This window comes from Calypte anna, chromosome 1 (genome assembly GCF_003957555.1).
Source record: "Calypte anna isolate BGI_N300 chromosome 1, bCalAnn1_v1.p, whole genome shotgun sequence".
NCBI classification, from domain to species: Eukaryota; Metazoa; Chordata; class Aves; order Apodiformes; family Trochilidae; genus Calypte; species Calypte anna.
Genome location: NC_044244.1, coordinates 6,459,417 through 6,483,056, shown reverse-complemented (window position 1 = coordinate 6,483,056; position 23,640 = coordinate 6,459,417). Strand labels below are relative to the sequence as shown.

At 38.7% G+C, this 23,640-nt stretch overlaps 1 protein-coding gene across 1 annotated transcript in view; it reads right to left on the bottom strand.

Moving 5' to 3' along the window:
• The window catches only part of CDC123 (cell division cycle 123), a 37,536-nt gene that overhangs the window by 10,002 nt on the left and 3,894 nt on the right, over positions 1-23,640 (bottom strand). The window contains exons 4-10 of the mRNA XM_030458952.1: positions 22,515-22,547; positions 19,119-19,214; positions 18,317-18,423; positions 10,052-10,100; positions 7,995-8,070; positions 4,975-5,097; positions 531-559 (exon numbers count right to left, since the gene is read on the bottom strand). Coding sequence (XP_030314812.1) covers positions 531-559; positions 4,975-5,097; positions 7,995-8,070; positions 10,052-10,100; positions 18,317-18,423; positions 19,119-19,214; positions 22,515-22,547 — 513 coding nt within the window. The remainder of the gene's footprint in view (positions 1-530; positions 560-4,974; positions 5,098-7,994; positions 8,071-10,051; positions 10,101-18,316; positions 18,424-19,118; positions 19,215-22,514; positions 22,548-23,640) is intronic.

Genomic DNA, 23,640 nt, shown 5'->3' with positions numbered 1-23,640 from the left:
TTCCAAATTTTTTAGAGTAAGCATAGCAACCTGCAACTTTTTCTTTTTTTATTATCCTGGACATTCTGTTTGAATGTTCAGATACATTTCTGCCTAACAAAGCGTAAGCACTATGTGGAGCAGCAGGTAGTGGTTGCTAAAACACCTAGGGGTGTTGCATGATATTGATCAAGTACCTTTTTTAGAAGAAAACTAAATTCCCTTCAGGAGACTCTTGGAACTGGCAGAACTGCAGCTCAAACCTAAGTTATGTGTTTTTATGTGCTTTTACTCTGTAAGATAATTACATCACTGGTACAGACATGCCTACACCTCTAATGCTATTCTTCTTCCACTGTAGACAGTGTCCAACATAGAAAGAGATCCAGGGAACAGAATAATAACATCAACTAGGTTTTTGTTTAATTTGTTGGTTTTTTTTTCCAGGAACACTTCTAGCAAGATGAAGGTATTCTTTACTTCATCTTTGTAGCATTTCAGGAAAAGTTTCCACAGATTGAACTATTACATACCACCTATTGTTCACTTACCCTGCTGTCTCTGTACACATCAAAAACAACTGGAAAGGAGAAAAGAAAAAAAAAAGTTAATTTTAAAAGTTAATTTCACAGAACATGTCTGAATCTGAATAGATACTTATGTACAAAACACAATCTGCAAAGTCAGTACATCTGCAGAACTGGAAGCCATAATTAGGTTCATTTCCAAGAGGGAGTTGAAACATTTCAAGAACAACTGTTAATGAACTGAGAGATGGGCTGCAGAGTTGTTACATTTAATGCTGGTTTCTTCTGTTGTTTTTTTCCACCCCCCTCAAAGAAAGGCATTTGATATAAGCTTCTTTCTGGGGTAAGAGTTTCTCAGACATTACTGCTGTTTGGTTCACAGCAGAAGGGAGAAATTTAAATGAAGGATCAAGACTCCACTGTGCTAAACTTTGCACAAACATTGAATAGACAGTTCCTGCCTAACAGAGATTAAGAACTTCAGTAGATAACAAGACAAACAGGTCACAGGAACAAAGGGGTCAGTGGGCATACTGAGGAGAAGGTGGCAGGGAAATCACAGAATTGCAGAAATTTAGGGGTCAGAAGGGACCTAAATAGATCACTGAGTCCAACTCCCCTGGAAGAGCAGGGTCACTTACAGGAGGTCACATAGGAACATGTCCAGGTGGGTTTTGAATGTCTCCAGAGACAGAGACTCCACAACCTCCCTGGGGAGCCTGTTCCAGTGCTCTGTCACCCTCACAGTAAAAATATTTCTCCTTGTGTTTACATGGTACATCCTATGCTCAAGCTTATATCCATTGCCTGACTGGCAGAGAAGAGCCTGGCACCATCCTCCTGGCTCTCTCCCCTTATATTTTTATAAACATTAATGAGGTCACCCCTCATTCTCCTCTTCTCCAAGCTGAAGAGCCCCAGCTTCCTCAGCCTTTCCCATAACACAGATATTCCACTCCCTTCGTCATCTTGGAAGTTCTGTGCTGAACTCTTTCAAGCACTTCCCTGTCCTTCTGGAACTGAGGGGCCTAGAACTGGACACAATATTCCAAATGAGACCTCACCAAGGCAGAGGGGGAGGAGAACCTCTCTCAACCTACTATTCACTCCCCCTCTAATGCACCCCAGGATGCCATGGGCCTTCTTGGCCACCAGGGCACATTGCTGGCTCATGGTCATCCTTCCATCCACCAGCACCTCCAGGTCCCTGTCACCTGTGCTGCTCTCCAACAGCTCAGTCCCCAACCTGAACTGGTACCTGAGGTTGTTCCTACCCAGGAACAGTGAAATGGCTGTTTAATGTAACCCAGAGCAGATACAGCAGATACCTACTGATATCAACACCTCTTTCAAACAGACCCTTTGCTACTCAGTAACTGAAGCAAAGCTGCCTTGTTAGCTCCATTGTTGTCCCTTCCCCAGATTTAATTAAGAATGAATCTTTGTACCTGCATCTTTCTATTAGGTTCTGTTCTGTATGCTTAAACAAATCTTTGATTTGTCTTTCTATTCAGCCAGGGAAATCGACAGATAAGCATTCAGGCATGGCTATATGCAGAAATTGTACCAGTTTAGCAGAAAGAAAAAGAGAAAAAAAAAAAAAAGCAAAAAAAAAAAAAAGCCCACATAGATTTAGAAAAACCTAAGACAAATGCTGTATTGTCACTTCCTTCACTAATAAGGAAGGGAATATTTCAGCCAAGAGATTTCCCAACACAAGTGGGATAAACTAAACTCAGGATATGACTGAAGAACACTTGAGCCTCTGCAGCTACTCAGGAAAGTGCCCATCAGCAACAGGGATGTTGACTGATCATGTTCATCCACGCAGAGTTCCTCAGCATTTTAATCTGACATTTCATGTTAAGGTGGCTGGGCAAAGGGCAAACCACAACTCAACAGCACCAAAGCCAGTCATCTAAGTGGGTCTTGACCATATAGCCTAAAAATCCACACAGCTTTTTGCACAAGCTTAGTAATGTCAATTTAAAATGTCACTCTGCAATTAAATGCTGTATTTTCTCAAGAAGACAAACTAAGTCAACAATGCAAAGAGGAGCACAGCAACCCTCAGTTTCTCCTCCAGCTGTTCCAAATGAACTTGTCACCTGCACCATGTACCCTCCTGAGTCATATTTCATTAATAGAAAACTTGCATCTGAGCTTTATAATAAAATGACACCTGTCAGCTTAAAGCAAGCCTATAGCCCTCAAAGCTGCTGTCATTTAGAAGGATTTACATCCCCATCGGGACCCACTGAACACTGGTGACTAATTCAGGACACCCACAAACACTGCACAGAGAAGAAAATCTGAACTGTTCCCTCTTCTTGGAGATGACTCCAGAGCAGGAGTGCCATGTGCCAGTGAGACTGTAGTTGTACAACTACCAGCGATTGCTCAAAATGGAGGAGAAGCCATGGCTCAGTTCTACAACAAATATCAATACCTCCAGAATATTGTTCTTACTGGGTTCTTATGAAAGGTATTTAGAAAGTTTTAATATCAGAAGTATTTAAAAGCATTCACCCATCTGTTATCCTACAGCTCTGACTCTGAAATGCTTCAGCTGCTCTGACTCAACTCTTCCATCTGGAGATGCTACCAGACCAACTGGAAAAAGCAGAGCAAACAGCATCAAAATCCCCAACAAAACAAGAAGTCAGGGAAAAAAACTATAATACCTTTCCTTTTAAAGCAAACAAGCAAGCAAACCCATATTTCTATTGTTAACAACACATATGCTTGCAGACAGTGGATCAAGGGATATGATGGGGGAGGAATGAACAGTGGTTAAAAAAAACCAAAACAAACCCAAACATTTTCTTTGTGGTATTTCTCAGCAGATGGACAAATACCCAGCATTCAGTGCCTAAAAACAAAGGTTAACAAACCTTCATCCCAGAAGGTCACCTCAAGCTCTCCTCTTCCCAAAAGGTAACTCAGATGGCATGGTTTAACATCCTTTACATAAGATGCCACTTCAGATCTTTCAGTTCACCACACAGCAGTTTCACAGAGCCCAAATCTAGGCATCAATTTCCAAAAATAGTGCCCTGAATTCTTATCTATCAGTTGATTACATACCAGCTAAGATTATGTTGGATCAAAAAGGAAAATTAAAGATAATAATCATAATGTCAGATCTTTATATCTGATCTTACTTCAAAGTATTAGGGTTATAGATCTATTAAATTAGTATACTGATTTTGAGACTACTAGTCTTCTCCAAGCAGCAGTCCTTGAGAACTTCTCTGGACTAAAATAAAGGAACCTTGCAGAGTCAAATTATTAAAAATTTCAGTATCAGATAGATACTGACATTAGAAGATATCTTTTTCAGAAAGTCAGACATGACAAATCTATTTGATTACTCTGGTGGCTCAGCAAAATAATTAAACAATTTCAAAACTTCCCTGAAGGTTGAGTATTCAAAGCTTTATAGAAGGCAATACAACTGACAGACAATTATTATGTTTATGTATTTTATTAAATTGAGGTTTGGTCTATACTAGACCCAATTTCAATTCCTTTGTCATATTTTTCACCATTCCTCATCACCCATCATACAACAGAATACTATTCATTTCTAAGTTATGTCAGGAAACTACTTCCAGTAAGATTTGGAAAAGAGTCTACATTGAAAGAATAAGAATTTACTTGGGCTGCTTATGTCTGTCAGTAGAATACCATGGCCTTTATACAAAAGTTCTAGCAGCTACACTGCTGTGCAACAATGCTCTTAGGAGAAACTACTATAACTTCTTGAAAACAGATTCACTAATCCTTTAATACATCAATTATTTAGCAGCAAGTTTATAAACAAGTATTCTTCTTGCCACTGAATACCTTTTGTTAAGTCTTTCCCACCTCGCTTATCAGGTTAAGAATTTTTTGTAATTGAAAACATGAATAAGGGGAAAAAGCCTCTAAAGAAAAAGTCATTATGCCTTCTGAAAGTATCTTTTTCACTCATTGTGTTTCCTGTAAAGTTCCAGTCTTTTCCTTCAGTTTTTATGTCCCCAGTTTTATGCTCATTCAAAAACTACATTGCTCTCTCAAGTCCAAAAAAAACCAAAAACCCACCACTAATAATACAGCTATTAAGAGAGAAATGTGTAGCAAATGCCATTATTTATTGAGAAGTACCCATTTTTCCACTGATCTCCATCAGTAAACTGGGATTTAGCACACTGCAACTCACATGTGCTGTGGAAGAAAGGAGCCTGGCTCAGCACCAGCAAGAGGGCAGGAGGACAAGTCTCATTTCTATGGAATTTATCCTACAAGAATTTTCAATTTTGTATCTCCCAGTACCCCACACAAAAGAACTTCAAAGACACAGAATCTTCATTTCCATGTTTAAGTCTTTATAACCATGTGTGGAATAAGTATTTAGAAACCTTCCTAAACATCCTCTTCCACTCCCCCATGCTCCTCTTGCTAACAGAAGCTTTAGGATACTTACAGTCTTCATCCAAGAATTTATACTGTATGTGTTTCTTGAAAAACTCCTGTATTGATCTGCAGATCTCCTCATGTTGCTTAGAGATGTGATCATAGTATTGAGTGTAGTCCCTCTGTGATATACCTGTCAAAAATTTCAGTTTATTATTATGAGCTTTAGACATGCAAAAAAGCCAACCAGATAAAATGCAGTTATCAGAGACCATTCAACCATTAAGAATTACTTACTCTTTGGCTTTATTCTCTAGTTCTTAAAGAACTTCCACTAGGAATTTGTCCCTTGAACAGTCTGTCCTACATTTTGCAAACTACATTTTAGGTACGTGGTCTGACTATTTTAAGTGAATTTCAGGAGGAAGCTTTGCCTGTGCTCCTCTCTTTTCTTGTTAGTTGTATTCCCTCTAGTTACTCTGGTCAAAAACTTTTTGTGTTCTTCCCATCAGATGTAGGAACCAGAATTTTGAACCATGGAATGAAAAGGGTAGAAGCTAAGCTTGCACATTAGCAAAGACAACAGATCCTAGTGTACTGTAAGGATTCTCACTTAAATTATTTTTTTAAGCATGGAATAATGCCTGCCTGTTTGATAAGGCACTACAAATGAAAAGTAAAATCCTAAACTGAATGAGATGGCATGCAGTCTAGTACCTCATTTCTCCTGTTTGCCCCCTGGAGGACTTTGTTGCACATCAAACATTAGATAAACTATTCCAGGTACAGCACAAGCTTTTAATTGCAGATTTCTGTTTGTCTACAATACAATAAAGTCAGCATCAACAAGATTACACTTTTGTTTACACCTTTAGTGACAGAAGCTCCTGTACAGGAACTGTCAACATAAGCCACTGCAATACCCTGCTGGAGGAATACCAAATCAAGACCTGGCACACCACTGCAGAATGAATAATTCATATTATTTAGAAGAAACAAAAAAAAAAGCCAGAATCCCCCAAGGAAGATGTACCAATGATGACAGTTTTCTTTTTTTACCACATAAAACAACAGAAATTAAACTTTACTGTGAGACAATGCTGACTACCTCAAAAGATGTGCTTCTTCATATAAGAAGTTCATATAATGTTTAAGATATACATGGAACTTTGAATTAATAATAGTACTGCAAAGCTTAACTTGTGTCTAAAAACAAAAACCAAGAGATGGTGGCATCTTGGAGGATCCTGATCTGTAACTGGGAAAATTACTACACCGAGCAAGGATCACTCCTGAGCATGACCTGACACACTTATTAATTTTAAGAGCATGGGAAAATATTGTGAAAAATATTGAACTGTCTTCAGAAATGCAGTTGGAATGCTAGCTAAAAAAAAACAAAACAAGTTTCTTACTGGGTTTCAAACCTAGTAGTGAAATGTATAGTGTTTACTTAGCTAGTGTACAAATGTTTGAGATATATGAAAGTAAGTATCAATCACTAGCTATATAATCTATAATAAATCTACATTCAAATGTTTGAGAGGATATTATAGTGTATCTCTGGCAGTTGTGCTGTTCCAGCAGCACATAATAGGACAGGATTTAAGTCTTCCCCCTTCAAAAAGCTCTGTCAGTGCCCATTAAGCAATACCAGCTTAATGGGGAAGCTCTGCTATTAGCAAGATAAACTCTGTTACAAAGAACATTAATAAATCCTGCAATTGGACAGAGTGGAGAGAGAATGGAAGATGAATGTGGAATCACCAGAAGGAACATCCAAATAAAAGGGCTAAGAGAATGTTACGTGTTGACAGCACCTAGATCAGCACATCACAAAGCATCCATGTGCAGTTCCTTAGGACACCCAGATCAGGAAACAAAGAACAGGGAGTATGTTCCTAATGATTCAGAGAGGCAGGACAGGATGGAGAGACAAACTGCTAACAGGTGCAAAAAGGCACATCCAAACCAAGCACATAGTCACCATGCTGAGAAAAAGCCAGGAGAAACAATGAGGGCTAGACAGCTAATGTCCCTTCCACCTCTGTACCACAAGGAACCCTGGACAGTCCACTTGCACATATGCATCTTAGTGTTTGTCAACATGTAGGTATGAAATAAACAAATAAGCAACCTTGGTTTTGTTTTAAAGAAAACAAAATCACCTTTCTTCCTGTAAGTCTTAATTAAAGCTTTGTTACATCAGTGCTGTAACATTTCTTATCAGAAGAGCTTATGTAGAATTATGACACTGTGTTCACCACAAATGTGAAAGTCCTGTGCTATTTAAATTTCTGTTCATCTTTGAAGATTCTATGGTAGACCACACCAAAAATTTATTCAAACCAGAATCCCAAATTGAAATCCAGAACCACTCGATTTAAGCACCTGTATATGCACTAGATATCCATGCCAGGCAGCAGAAAATAGTTAACACATTTAGGAGGAATATAATTCAGCTAAATTTAACAAAGAGCTACCTAAAATACACACTGTGGCATAATCTGTCTGTCCTCCAGCTGTCACAGGTCTCCCAATGCACACACAAGATCTCTGAGTGCTCTGGATAACCTAATTGTTCAGTGCCACTTGAAACATTTCACACAGTAGGGTTTGAACCAGAGTAACAGGTTGACAGATTCCCTGACTAAGCTACACTGAATAAAATATGAGCTCAGACAACCTCATACACCTGTGGACATGTTCTGACCTCTCTAACTTTGTATGACTTCCACATGTGGTCACATCTTACCAGCCAAATACCAACTGCCTCTGCATTTACTCTGCAAGCTGGCCATGCTGCCTTTTGCTCCTGAAGAGCAGAGTCACTTAGAAAGCAGCCTTTGGGTGAAGCTTCTGAATTAGCATTTAGAATTAAGAAGATTCCCACTGTAATGCTGAGCATGCTGTGCTGTCAGGCTTCCAGATACAGTGGAAAGAGAAATATGGCATGCCACATTTTAAATTGCTGAAAGAAGAAAACATCAATTCGTCTTCAGGTTTAGTTATGATTCAGTGAATTACAGAAATTCCTCAGAACTTCATCCAATAATTTTAGAATTAGAAATAAATTTAGAAAATCCTTACCTATGAGCTTGTTTTCCTTGACAAAGCATCTGAATTCTGCACCAGGGATGAGTTCACACCACTTGCGAAGAACAAGCTGTTTTAGAGGAAAAACAAATGACAAAGCCTTGTTTAAGAATGGAACCTTTTTGTGAATGGGTACAATTTCTGAAATGGTAAGATGACTGCTGAAGTTATTCCTGATACAAGAAAACAAAATAATCTTAGCCTGCAGTTCACATAATCATCTTAGCAAATACTTCAAAGCAACTGAACCAAATATATTAATTTCACAGAATGCTTTTGGTTGGAAGGCATCTTTAAAGACCACCTAGTCCATACTATATTACAGTAAAAAGGTTCAGACTGGATGCAAGAAACTTTTTCAACATGAGAACTACCATGGAGTGGAACAGCTTCCTCACAGTGGTTGTGCAGCCTCCATCCACTGAAATTTTCCAGCCAGGTCTAATAAAATGACAAGCAACCCCATTTGATCCCATTGATCCCATTTGACCTGTTCAGCTCGGAGAAGAGAAGGCTGAGGGGGACCTCATTGCTCTCTACAGCTACCTTAAAGGAGATGGCAGTGAGACAGATGCTGGCCTCTTCTCTCTGGTGACCAGTGATAGGACAAGAGAAAATGGGCTAAAGCTCTCCCAGGGTTGGTTCAGATTAGATATTAGGAAAAACTTCTTCCCAGAAAGAGTGGCACCATCCCTGGAGGTGTTCAGAAGATGTGTAGATGAAGAGCTGCAGTGGATGGTTTAGTGGTCAGGGGCTGCAGGGTGGATGGTTGGACTCTGATCATAGAGGTCTTTTCAAACCTAAATGATTCGCTATGATTCATTGTACCCAGCTTTGAGCATGAGAATGGACTAGAGACCTCTTGAGGCTCTTTCCCATCTTAATTATGTTATGCTCTTACACTCTGCATGGCACTTAACTGTGAAATTATTTAGAGAACAACTTCAAAGTTAAGTTAGTGATAAAGCATAAGGGAAAAAAAGCCAACCCTGCTGTACAACACAACAAATCTATCATGGAATTGGCAGCAAGTTGCTCCCTAGTCAAAAGAGCTGATGAGCAGAATTAAATGTAAGCAAATCAACCTCTATTCTGCTATACACCCAAGCAGAATTCTGTGACGCCTTTGAAGGCACAAACCAGTTAAAATTAGGACATGGGATGGAAATAGTAACCAAACTATTATTGTCAATAGGACAGACTGCCTGGTAATTAAAGCATATCTCTGGCATTTTCAAGTTGCTCCATTTTCTAAACTGAAATATTCAGATGGATCCATTTTTTTGAGGGCCTCAGTTACTGCTGTTGGATACAGGAAACTCCCAGCACCTATCAACTCAGCAATCAAAGATGACATTCCTAACTACAGTGTTAACACAAAACTCTTCCAACTTTTAGGTGTCTTGTATCTTTAAAGCACATTAGATAGTGCTTAAAGGGAAAAAAAAAAGGGAAAAAACCCACAAAGAAAACAAACAAAAAATCCCACCAAGGTTCATTCACTTTTCTAGAGCTCTTTAAGCCCACAGCATGATGACAAATGCTATATTTACATTAAAAAATTATTGGAGAAATTACTAGATGCTATCATAAAGTAACAGCACCACACAAACAGTTTAAAGAATTGTTAATATCTGCAGCAATATCTTAACATTGTAATCTGGTAACAAGCATATGAAACAAGATATAACAAACCACTTCAGGATGCCCCCACTCACTACACACTTCTTTTAGTAACCTCAGCTGTGGTACTCACAAGCAGCACACTATCAAGAACAGGTAGGACTTTCAGCTACTGAGCTTCCCCTTCCTGGCAAAACCTGACAGACATGAGAAGAAATTGCAAAGGAATTTCAAAAGTCTGAACTTAAGATTATCTGATCTGTAATTAAAGGAATTTCTTATGACCCCTAGCACTTAACCAAACTTCCTCACAAGCAACACAATGAAACAAACAAAACAAATATTATGGACACATACCCAAGCACAAATGGCTCCTGGCCTGTAAGCAAGCTGCTTAAATTACCCAGAAAGCATGCCAAGAGTCCTACCTCATAGTCCAAGGAAGGATCAGGGGAATCATCTGTACAGTGAATAAATCTGGAAAAATAAAGCAAAGTCATCAAAAACTGCTTTTACATCTAAGGTTTTTTGCCATAATGAGAAAAATAGCCCAAAACTGTGAATCACAAAAACTATGGTTAAATTACCTTCAAGACATACAAACCAAGAAAATTCAATATAACAATAAAAAACTTCCTTTAACAATTATCAGGGGTGAAAAAAGAAGAATCTAGTATAATCTGGAAGCGTGTTTGGACAGTGATGTGGCTGAATTGTGCATGTTTATTCATTGTTGAGGTTTTTTCTGTCTGAATCAAGAGTTCTGCTCCATTCCTTTTTATTGTTACGTTGGCATAATTTGACTCTCAAAGAACTAGATAAACTTGAGCAATCTAATCTGATTTCATTGCAGCATGTTTCCCCTAGTACTTTTAATGTTTAACTTCCTAAACCACACACCAGAGCCACCCTCATGCCTTGCAGCAGCTCATTTCCACAAACTGGGGACACACAACAGCTCTGCTCGGTGCTTCCAATTCCACAGCACTCGATCCTTCTAAATTAAGAGCCTTAAGAAATGCTCTTCCCAATCTCTTGAGAGTGGGAATAAACAAAACTATTTCCATAACAGCAAGCAGATCATAGAATCATAGAATTGGCTGGGTTGGAAGGGACCTCAGAGATCATCGAGTCCAACCCTTGAACCACCGTTGCGGTTGCTAGACCATGGCACTGAGTGCCACATCCAGTCTCTTTTTAAATATCCCCAGGGACAGAGAATCCACTACTTCCCTGGGCAGCCCATTCCAATGCCGGATCACTCTCTCCATAAAGAAATTCTTTCTAATATCTAACCTAAACCTCCCTCAGCACAACTTAAGACCCTGCCCTCTTGTCTTGTTGAAAGTCATCTGGAAAAAGAGACCAACCCCCCCCTGGCTCCAACCTCCTTTCAGGGAGTTGTAGAGAGTGATGAGGTCTCCCCTGAGCCTCCTCTTCTCCAGGCTGAACACCCCCAGCTCCCTCAGCCTCTCCTCATAGGGTCTGTGCTCCAGTCCCTTCACCAGCCTGGTTGCCCTCCTTTGGACCTGCTCCAGGACCTCGATATCCTTCCTGAACTGAGGGGCCCAGAACTGGACACAGTACTCGAGGTGTGGCCTCACCAGGGCTGAGTACAAGGGCAGAATCACTTCCTTGGACCTGCTGGCCACGCTGTTCCGGATACAGGCCAGGATGTCAAGGTTCTGTTGCTTGTGTGGAGCTGATACTGTGTGTCACCTTTCAGGATCTACCAAGAATGGAGGCAGTTCTGCCCAAGTCAATACCTGTGTACTGTTTTTTGTTGGTTTACAGCAAACCTTCCTATAAATCTTGTAACTTTAAAAGGGAATTAGCAAAAGAACATGCACTTTCCAAGTGTACTCCTTGACCTTTTTGGCAACAAACTCCTTTGATGCACAGAACTGTGTATAGGGTTACTGCTGAGCAATAGTCTTAAATGGCAAAATTTATACTACCTCCCTTTGGCACTGAACTTTGTTAAGCAATCCAAGAGTTTAACATAAGCATTGCATTTGTAAGACATGGCTGCCCAGCCTTTGGTTTGAAGCACAGAGCTATTTTAAGAGTTCATTCAGTATGCTGCCACCAAAAACACATCTCATATGTTGTAGTTTCAACTCCTGTATCCACTACACACAGAGGAAAAAGAAAAAAGGGCAACAGCAGGCATTCTTTCCCAAAGTACTGTAATCAAACAGATCATATATATCTGTAAGCCTGTGTAAACAGATAACAGCCTTCAGCTACAGTTTATATTACCCACAAGTTAAGATCTGTCAAGTCAAGAGAAACAAACTCATGAGAACTTGCAGTTTTGCTTGACTCAGAATTCCTGTCCTACTAGCATACATGCCTCCCATGTTCAGAAAAGCATCACCCACCCTTTCCACCCCAAAACCAATCATACACTAAACATAAAAAGTCACCTGAAGTTCAAAACATGGAGTTTTACAGTTACTTCACACTAGGATTTTACTAAATTAACGCATCTGAGGATCCGCTTGCTTCATTCCAACAAGATGCAGTTTTTTTCCAGAAGTCAAAACCAGCCTTCAAAGCAATCAAAATCAACCCCTCAAATATTTTCAGTGAGAGCTGTGTGGGGAAAGATTCTTCCTCTTTCCTTGGAAGTTAGAGAATTAAATCCTTGGGTGCTATCCCAAGTCAAAAAGACTGCTCAGGTATTGCTGCCAAATCCAGCCAACAGGCAAAATGATGAATAAAGAAGAAAACACTGCAAAATGCAGTAACATTTTTCCTGAGCCCTAATGACACAAGACTGAGTACAAATGAAGAATATAGCAAAACACAAAATAAACTCAGGATTTTGTAGTCTCAAGTTGCTGCTAAATATCATAATGACTTTTTGTCCAAAAACAAAACAAAACAAAACAAAACACCCTTTTCCACCACTTTTTGTAGTGTAAATGTTGAGCAACTTGAGAGAGTTGCAACTCTACATTTTTTACCAACTTAGAGTAGCATTAGTTTTTCATACCCAGCTGAATTTGTCTACTGCATCTGGCATTTTGAACATAAGAGGCAGAAGGCTAAGCAGGGTTTCTTTAACCTGCATCCTGTTCAGGTTTGAAGGTACCTGAAAGAAGATTCGTAAAGATATCAGGAACCCAAAATTGAAATGTACCTGGGACTCTCTTCTCTGAAGCCTTTGAAAATTGTCATTTGAACACTACTAAGGGTGAAAGACTTAAACTCTACTGCTTATAGGCCTTGGGCTGTGGTCAACAGCTTGTTTAGAGATTTATACTGAGATGCCAAGTACAGAAGGATCAAGGTCTCTTTGTAGGTAGCAGCTGCCTGTTAAACTCCAAATGTGTATATTGACAACAGGACACACTATGGGAAGCCATTATGCTGTTGGGTTTTCAGTACTGAGAAAAGCAATTTAAGAAGGTTTGTAAGAACTCCAGTAGCTATCCTGCTATGAAAGCCATGAACTCTGTTGCAAATCACTGAGATTATTCTGTGGATAATAAACTACTATGAATATAATGAGAACTGCAAAAGTTACCCTGTACCTGGCAGTTCCCTTGCTCAATCTATTTTAAAACATTAACAATAAATAAACAAATAACAAACTTTAACACCCTTCAAACAGCAATATTCAAGGAAAAATTATAAACTTTAGGGGCTAAGAGAAATAGGAAATTAATGCACCATTGATAAGAGGCCCTTGTACTACACCGAAAACGGCAGAGATGGAAGTAAAACCTTAAGAAAAAAAACCCATCAAAGGCCTCATCTTTCACATCTTCTCATGAGGAACTTTTTATCTTAAAATAGGTTATACTAAAGCCTAAACCAACAGCTACTGTTCTTGCAGAAAGGTATCCTGAATGCCAAGTCACATTTTTATGAGGCAACACTGCCTCCTGTGTTCTGTTAGGAGAACAGAGCCTGTTACTCCCCCACACACACACATCTCAGAAAAAAACCCTGTGATTTCTCTGTAATTTGTAATACAATGTTAAGAAGCATTAAGTCTGGTATCAAAAATGTAATCACATTGCTAGCTTAAAACCAAGAAGGACTGAAACATCTGATAGGTTTGAAATTTAAACAATGTGCTTAGGAACCTCATGGACTAAACCTCTCAGAAGCAGACTTTTTCAACTGTTCTCAGCAACATGAACTTACATTTTAACTAAGCACTCTTAAAAGCACCTATGTAAAAAAAATTGCAACTCCTCTCATGCTCCTTTGTATTTTGCACATTAATGCATTTGGAAACCATCCCTTGGCCCAGTGGGAGTTGTTTCACCTGTGTTGTTAAGCTCAGATATTTCTTACCTATAAAATGTGGCACAGATGGTCCTTTCAGTCTGTTTCCTGGGCTTAGGCAGGGCTGTGTAGCTACTTTTAGACTCTTTATTCACCTGTCTAACCAGCTTCTTGAAAACCTTTCAAGAATGAACTTCTGGAACACATCCACAGCACCAGCTGGTCCAATAAAATAGTGAGAGTCAATTTGCTACACTTGAGTGCACCTCAGAACCCACCTGACTCACACCATCCCTGTCTTGTAAGTCAAAGGACTATCCCTGAAAAAGATGTTCCCTGCATTGGGTTGTTTTTGAACAAGGCTGAAATTACAAGGCTTTCACCTCTCTGGCTGCAATTACAAAACAACTGGAAAAATAAGAACACAAAAATTAAAATATCTCAATAGTAGCATCTGCAAATTTAAAACATCCAGTATGGTTCTGTAGAACAGGAACAAGCTCTGAAGTCTGACAAAATTTCTAATGTTTATTAAAGAGCATGATTTAAGAATAAGCTTCTCTCATAATTGAAAGGACATTATCAACCCTAGAACTATTGTTAATAATTGTACCAGTCTCAAGGTGGGCAATCATGTCTTAAGAAAATGTAGTCTGCACATCCTATAAATAAGGAAGAAAACTGCATTCTAAACCAACACACTCAAGAGGGCTTTAAAGGGATTTTTGCTCAAAATAAGAGGTTTAATCACTTAACAGAAATCCCAGTTAGAAAGGGATTTATCTTTTTTAATCACATATCCATGACACTATTTTTAAAGCCCACATTAAAACCTGGAAAGTTAAGGATCACACCACACATTTTTTGTGAACTCAGCTAAGTAAAAAGTGATGCTTACTTAGAAGAAATCTCGACCACATTAAGGACTGCATCCTTCTGAAGTCTTTGTTAATTTATACAAAATTAACAAGGAGAAAAGTTAACCCATTATTCTGAACTTTTCAACCAAATTGTCAACATCATGAGAGAATCCAAACATTTAAAATAGCTTGTCATGCTTAATATGTTTGCATTAAGGCCATATTTTTAATGGTTGTATTGAAGTATTGCAAAGCTGAAGTTTTCTTGGTACTTCAGACACTTGGGAAGTAGAGCAAGGGCACTTCCCTGACCTCAACAATGTATATAGATTAATACCAGATAAATAGGTAGGAAATGGGAGAGGAAGGAAGAGGCAAAGAAAGTGGTTTGCCTTAAGTCACACATCATTGGCAAAGCTGGATTAAGAAATAGATCTCCAAATTGCCATTGTAGTTTTTCTCCAATATTATGATCCAGGAAGCAGATTTTTAAATTCATTCAGTTCCACAGAAAACAAAACAAAACCACCATCTAAACAAACAAGCAAAAAAAGGGGTATACAACACTTCAGGTTTAATTATGCAGAGCTAGAAACCTTTAGGCCCTACTTAGTATTAATGAAAGAAGTAGAAATAGAATGCTTCTATCCTTCCTCCTCCCTCTGCCTAACCCTTTCAAGGGATTTGGATGTACTATGTATACAGTGTCCATTTGTTCAGCACTTCAGGATCTTATGCCAGCTACATTTTGGATTTCTGCTTGCTAAGGACTAGAGAACTGGCAGCCAATCAATATATAATTAAGGAAGACCACCATTATGATTCAGGAACAAGCATTTCACTACTGGGTGGGGACATTTTGTACAAATACTTCAGCCAGTTAAAAACACCATGCCCAGACTGCACAATAATATGGGCTTAATCAAGTACAAGATATTAATAAAATACAAGATACAGAGAGAACAGAGTGATTTTGTACATTACAGGCCTCTACAGACATTTCCCTGAAGTACAACTGCAATTCAAATTCATTGAAACTACAAGGCACTACTGCCCATATTAACTCTTAACTTACCAAAACAACAAAGCTTGTACTGGCAAAACAAAAACCCAAAAAACAAAAAACCACAACCAACAAAACAAAAAAAAACAAATTTACAACATTGAATTTGACTTTATAAGAAGGAAAATAAATACAACACTTCAACAAAACTTCAACTTAACTATTAGAATAAGTGATAATGCCACAATCATGTGAGCAGGTTGACTTATTTACCACTCACTACCTGACCCACACTACCTGGTGGGGTGTGTGTGGTCCCACCACACTGGAAAAGGAGTCTGCAAGGATTGGAGCCTTGCAATTTGAGGTGTTGCCTTTCTGCCAGGGGTTATTTGCCCATAGCAGGATCAACAGAACAGATCATGCCTGATACAGGCTGCTCTGCCACTCCTGTTCTTCTGCTGTGAATTCAGGGGAAATTACCAATGGTTCTCTTAACACCCATGCTGGGAAACCTCATGATGGAGGAGCAAGGGTGTGTTCCCTACCACTAAGTCAGTGCTGTCTGAAGAGAGCAAGATGAGTTTCATGGGCAAATTTACCTACTACAAGGTAAAATGACAGAAAATGCCCCAATTTCAGCCTCAGAGAAGGTGATCAGCTTGTTCTACCACACAAATGCTATTAACTAAGAACACAAACACACAGAGCTGTCACATCTTTTAAACCAAGCAGTGCTCACTAAACATTTGATGTGTCCCAAGCTCATTAGAAAGTGGTTAATCAAACAGGGATTTTCCAAAGAGCTCAGGCTGCTTTTTCTTGAACCTTTTTATACATAAGGAGAGTGGAATATAAAAAAAGGTACAATTTAATATTTATAAAGAGCTTGACACAAACTCTACAATTTTATTCAGACCCACAAGGCTCTTAGCCCTGAAAGCAGTGACAACACAGGACACCTTAAATTATAGTGCTCAATCCTTCGAGCAAACCACCATCAAGACACCTGGCCATTTAACCTGATACTGGGGGAAACCAAGAAAGAAATCTCCTTAGTAAGACACTGAAGTCTCTTGAGAATTACTATTCACTCACCTCTGAAATGTACACTGTAAATTTCTCATCTCTCTCATCTCTTTTGCTCTCTATAATCCTAGAATCATAAACTCTTAATGCTCACAATTCTTTCCCTAACCCAACATTTTCTCCCCTCTTTCTCTGTCTCTTCCTCTGCACCTCATAATACTGTGTTAGACATAATGTAAAACCTAGCATCAGAATTGGACTGACAAGAGTTGCCAGCACTCCATAAACGCAGAGATAAGTAATGTATCAACAAACTGGGGGAAAACAGTGTTATTAAGAGCTGCAGAAACTAAAAAGAAGACAATTGCAAAGCATTAATGCAGCTGGCTTTACATTTTAGACAAGACAATTCTAACCAGGTCATAGGCTACTCAACACAGGACACTGTGCTCAGTAACCTTCTATAAAGCACCCAGAGCAAGGACCCTGCATCTGACTGAGTCTCCAAAACACTGACATAATATAAATAAGCATTATCAGAAATTATCAGAAAACAATCTCTCAGATGCTTAAGGCCACGAAGTGCCAGTTTTCTTTGAAACTTTGCTATTCTGAAGGAGGAAAAAAAAAGTAACAGTCTTTTTTTTTTTTTTTAAGGAAGAGGCTGTATTTTAAAAATGAGTGACATGAATCAGATACTAATACTACAGGAGGAAACTGTTCCTATACAATTCATGTGAGCAGAAAAAGTAAATCCCAAGAACACTGTATTCATAATTTTGTCTGGTAATATTATGCCTAAACACAGTTCCTAGAATGCATTTGTTCAAGAGCTACAAGAACTTAGCTTCAGAAGGAATTCTAGAAATACATTAGCAGAAGTCTCAGTCATCTTCCAGGCAGCCTCACCAACAGCTTTAAAATTGTGAAAGGGATATGGCAAAGTCATCTTGAATTGCCATAGGAAGTGGCAGTAACAATGTAGGTAGCAACAAGTAAATGCCAAGAGGGATGGGATGGCAAAAAATCCCAAGCTTAGAACATCAGGTGCTCTGGAAAGCAACTAAGTGAAAACTGTCCTAGTCCATAGTGTTATTTCACATGTACCACTTTAATAGGATGTCTTAATATTTTGCTTTTCCACTTACTTGCATATTAAACTCAAGATAATCAATATAAGAACAAAATGGAGGCTGTTACTCTCCTGTTGACTGAAAGTAGATAAACAATTTTGGTTCACTAGGAACAACTCACTCATGATAAGTAACTTGCCTTACAATACTCTGCACTGACCTAGAACTGTCATTTATTTTTGCACCATAGTGGGAGGCAAAGAAGAAGGAAGGAAGGGGTGGAGAAGCTTAAAAGAACAAGTAATTTATTACTGTACCCAAAATTTATATTACTGTAAACCTTTAAACATTAGCATGCATTTCCCTATCAGGTATTTATCCTTCTAGTAAAGAGTAAGATCTTTCAAAGAACAGCAAAGTTACCTCCAGAGGGCTGTGGGGTGACTGTGTGTATGTCAGGTTGTCTCCTAAAAATATACTTACGGCTGAGTGAGGTCACGAGTAATGAAGTCTGAACTCTTGAAGAGGAGGAAAATGTCACTGAGAGCTTTACATTTCAGAGAGCTGTTCATTGCTATCCAATAGGCATCCTAAACAAAAAAGGAGATCAGCCAAAGATGCACCTTTACTAGGAGGAAGGAGTGCAAGCTGCAGATCTAACAGCACTAAATATCATGCAACATCTCAAATACGAGCAGAATATTTTTTTTTATTTTGAGGAAAGTTTCATCAGCTGTTACAAAAGATATAATACCTACTGCTTTTCTTTTGATTACTTTGCTGAAAGCAGAGCAAATCCATCTAATAACCTATGTTTTCTGCCTTATTGCTTCCAGGTACTTCCTTGGAATGCTTGCCTGAACACAGGTTTCCCTTGAAAATATGATACAAAAACATTTGAGTGCACCCACCCTTAAACTACAGCTCAGGTACCTAAAAATAACTAGAGGGAAGTTTATTGCTTTTTTAAAAAGTGAGGGTTGGAGTCTTTATGCAAAGTTTTCAATTAGTAAGTGAGAAGAGTCTGACCATGATACTGTTACCTGTGACAAGGATACAGGATTTGGTGTAAGATTTTGCTGCCTTGCAGCAGCCTCACCAAACAGTGCATCAGCTCTAATCCACCAGAACCATTTGCAGTTCCAGACTTAACTGTATCTTAATTATCCCTCCTCCCATTATCAGAACCACTCATCTCTTCTACTTTCCAATGCATTAAGATACAATGAACAAGAAAAAAAACCCTCATGTTAACAACTTGCAAGTTTGGGGAGTCAGCACTTACCCTTGGAGCACTCCAGTTAAGTTTAGGAAAAACACTACCACCCAAGGAACTTATTGCTTCTTGAACTTTAGCTGTAAACTCAGGAAATTCTGGTGCCTGAACAAAGAGCAAAGTTATCAATTTCAATGCATTTAGTAGTGAAGTGTAGCCATCTTCTAAATACCACTAGAAATACCAATTGGAGAAGGAATAAACTTGTCAAAAAATTCAGGAAACAAGAAACCCCCCAAAAAAATGTATTTGTAGAAATAAAAGGCTTAAGAATAAACTGCAACATTTCTTTTAATCAGAGGAAACTGAAAACGTTTCTAGTTCTCACTCTCATTAGTAGCCAGATTCAGTGAGCTTCTGGGGAAAAAACTAAACATTTTAACACTCAACATGAAAGCTGCAAAAGCTGGCTAAGGAGTGAGTGAAATAAAAAAACCTTAAATACATACCTGTTTCTTTCTGCTTAATGGTAGATACATTCTGTTCAAGATTTAAAACAAACTTTAAGACATAGTTAGCGTTAAGGATCTCTTAAAAAAAGTCTGAAATACAAATGCTACAATTAGCATTCTGTTAAAGTATTAAATGGTAGAAGAGAGATGAGCTCTGCTTTGTAATAGTTCTCTAGCTGCCTTTAGAAATACAGTAAGAGAGCAAAAGTAAATAAATAAATTCATAGGCAAATTGAGTGACAGATCCTTGTTTAAGCTTTCATTTCACAAAACATTGTTAGTAATACTTTAACTAATCAGCTCTTAAATTAGGTCTTACAGTAGCTCTTTAACAATATATTGCATCAAAATAGAGGACATGCTGCAAAGGTGTGGGCTGGACTAGAAAACCTTGTGTTGTAAAGAACACTGTCAGCATTGTAAAGCTAAGGTAGGGAGGAAAAACTCCTCAGGATATTATAAACTCCACTTTGAATGTTGTGCAATAGAAAAAAATACATTACTGACCTTTAAAATCACATGAGGAGATTTCAGGCATATGCCAAAGATTTTTCATGCATCAGGATTTGTAGCAAAAAGTAGGTAAGAACACTATTTCTGCCCAAGTATTTTTAAATTCAACTCAAAGATAACTTTTAGGTAAAATCTAATTGGTGTCTCTAAAACAACAAAGACTTTACAGCCACACAAGTGATCAGGAAAAGTTTATTAATAAAGTTTATAGCTGTCACATTTTAGATCAGTGACCTAAACCCAACTTTAAATATTCTCAATCTTTCCCTAGTAACATTACCTCAGCTCCACGGAAAACTACACTTGAAAAACTGAAAAAGCACTCCTCTTATTTTAATTTATTTTTAGAGCTTCAGTAAATTTGACAAATTGTTCCTGCAAGAAGTAAAACTCTTCATGCACTGCATTCTGATCCAATCTCTTGTTTTGACAGAAGTCAGGAGACAAACCATGTATGGAAAACCAGTAAATGCTAAGGCTCCCTGTGGAAATCTTAACATCAAGTCATTGATTAATGTAAGTGAAGAAATATACACATGAGGGCAGATCTAAGGCTGAATAAAGAAACTACATTCAAACATTTCCTAAATTCTGAATGTCTGACTTGGCAACTGTCAACATTAATGCCTGTTGGATTAAACACAGGATTTTCTATAATCCCATGTTCTAATTCTCCTTCAGAATATAGAAGTGGCAAGAGAAGCAAGTTCTACCTGATGACTCAGTTGGGTTATCAAATCTGATAACCACAACCCACCTTACTGCTCCCTCAGCCAAGAAACCAAGTGAATTATAACCTGGGATTTATTGCTATGAAAATATGAGCGTGCTGGGCTGACAGCAAATGCAGAACAACAATCTCCTGCCTTTCCCACTCAACAATCTCCAGCCTATCCCACTATTCTTACACATTATGTTCCCCATCATCTCCCTTCTCAGCTTCCACATCGTTACCTGACCCACTCTCATCTCCTGCAGTAACTCCAGATGCAACTCCCCACCCTTTTGTATTCCACATGCTCTGTGTTTTCACTCTTTTTATCACTCTCAAAGTAGTGACAGGCAACACTTAAAAGCACACACTATTTCCATTCACTCACTGGCCCCAGAGAAGCCTCAAGGTTTCAGGCAGAGGAAGAATATCTGCCACAGATGGAGTCTTCAGAGTAATCATCCACCAAATTTACAAGATGGTAAACAGCAAAATTCTACTTTTAGAGCCCCTTTCTTTGACCAAATGGAAGTGTATATTTGTAGGAACCAGCCACAGGCAGAAAATAAATGTATTAACCATTTCCAAAGTTCTGGATTTGGCAAAGGACAAAGCCTTGTCAGTCTCTGAACAAGACCCACTTTGGAGGCCAAACCACCCCTCTTCTTCCTCTCTCCTGGTTTTATTACTGAGCATGATCTTATATAAAATATATATATATATACATATTATAGAACATCTCTAAGTCAGCTGTCTTGCCTCTATCCCCTCTCCTTCTCTTACCTACCCCTAGCCTAATCACTGGGGAGGCTGATTTAAAGTCTGACACTATTTCTTGAGCAACATTACAGTGAGCTTCCAAATGGTAAGATGGATGCTAAAATCCTTGTCCTGAATGATTTACAATCTAAAGGCATCTACTTTATCAAAGCTTAGATATTTGAACTGATGCTATTCGTGCATGTAAATTTGGTAAGTATTAGTTTTACCATCTAGGCTGAACATTCTGTGCTAGCACACACACAGCTCAAAGCAGGGGCTGTGTTTATATTGCACCTAATCCAATGTGGGCAATTCCACACTCTGCTGAATTAGGGAGCTAACAGGACTGAAGTAATATCACCAGTGACAGATAAGTGGTGCAAGTATATTAAATCTGAAAATGAGAGTGCAAGAGCAAGTTTCAAAAAAGATGTAAAAAAAGATGACAGAAGTCTGGTTTATATCCGTAATGATCTCAATTCTAAGCCAGGCACAGTGTAAGGAGAGCATAAACACAGGAAAAATTAAAAAAAAAAAAAAAAAAGATTATAGAAAAAATGTACTTAGAAGGAAATAATGGCAAAAGTGTAAAAGAAGAGCTGTAAAACTGAGCTGCATGGGCTTCATTTCTTCTGCATCCAGTCTGATTAAGTAATTGGGAGATATTCAAAGTGGTGAAAATGAAAGACAGCTATATTTAGAGTTATATTTCAAGTTCATTTCCTACAGTCTAACAAGTGTGTGATCGTTGGGGATGAAAAAAAAAAGCATTTTATTTTTAGTTAAATAAAATTAAGCCAGCAAAACTTTCTTAAAGTTACAGACATCTACACTGCCATCCAACTAGGATGGTCTGAAAAATATTAAATAAAAGCAACAGATCTCTCTAAATGGCAACAAATTTGTATCACAAAGCTGTAAAGGACACTGCTGACAAACCTACTTTAGGCTTTTACAGGACCTTACCTTAAGAGTTGCAGTATTCTCATCATCTGACCACTGTTAAAAAAAATAAAAAATCAAAGGTTACTGGTTTCCTGAGACATCCTTTATGATTTATAAGAACATCAGAATCCATATAGCTTCCTACAACATGTAGATCAAATCAGTGCCCTGGAGCTCCTGCAGTATAACAACACCACACAGTGATAATCATCACAGCTTTAAATTAAAACAAGAAAAATATTGCATATTCAGCGTAAGTACTGTTATGAAGTGTTGATAAAAGAGGATACATATTTTAATTATGAATTACATCACCCAACTCAGAGTTTTCCCTGTCTAAAGCTTGTCTCCATCTCCAACACTTCTACCCTTTGACTCGTAATCCATTAGTTTCACTTACATTTCTTTTTCCATCTCCTTTTTGTCCCTTCTGCCACCCTACATACAACATTTTTTAGCCTTTTTCTTTCAGAATTCCCTTCTGAGCTATTATGGCCTCAGAGACTTATACTGTTTCTCGACAGAAAGAACTTCTCCAAATATACCCCTCCTAATTTTTCAAGGCAAGAATCACAGAATTGTCATGGTTGAGAAAGACCTCTGAGAGCACAGAGTCCAACTCTCAGTTCCCCCCAAAAGAAACAACAAAACAAACAAACCCACTATGCCCACCAGAGCATGTCCTGAAGTGCCTCATCTACATGATTTTAGAACAAATCCAGGGATGGGGACTCCACCACTTGCCTGGGCAGCTCCTTCCAGCACCTGAATACTATTTCAAACAAAGAAATTCTTCCTAATATCTGGTCTAAACCTCCTCTGGTGCAACTTCAGGCCATTTCCTCCAGTCCTATCACTAGCTGGGAGAAGAGGCCAACATCCACCTCCCTACAGCCTCCTGTCAGGCAGCTGCAGAGAGCAACAAGGTCTCCCCTCAGCCTCCTCTTCTCCAAACTGAACATTCCCAGTTCCCTCAGGCTCTCCACACAGGACTTGCTCCCCAGACCCTTCCTTAGCCTGGTTGCCCTTCTCTGAACTCACTCCAACACCTCAATGTCTTCCCTGTAGTGAGGGGCCCAGAGCAGAACACAGAACTCAAGTACTCAAGCCTCAGCAGTGCTGAGCACAGTGGTACAATCACTTCCCT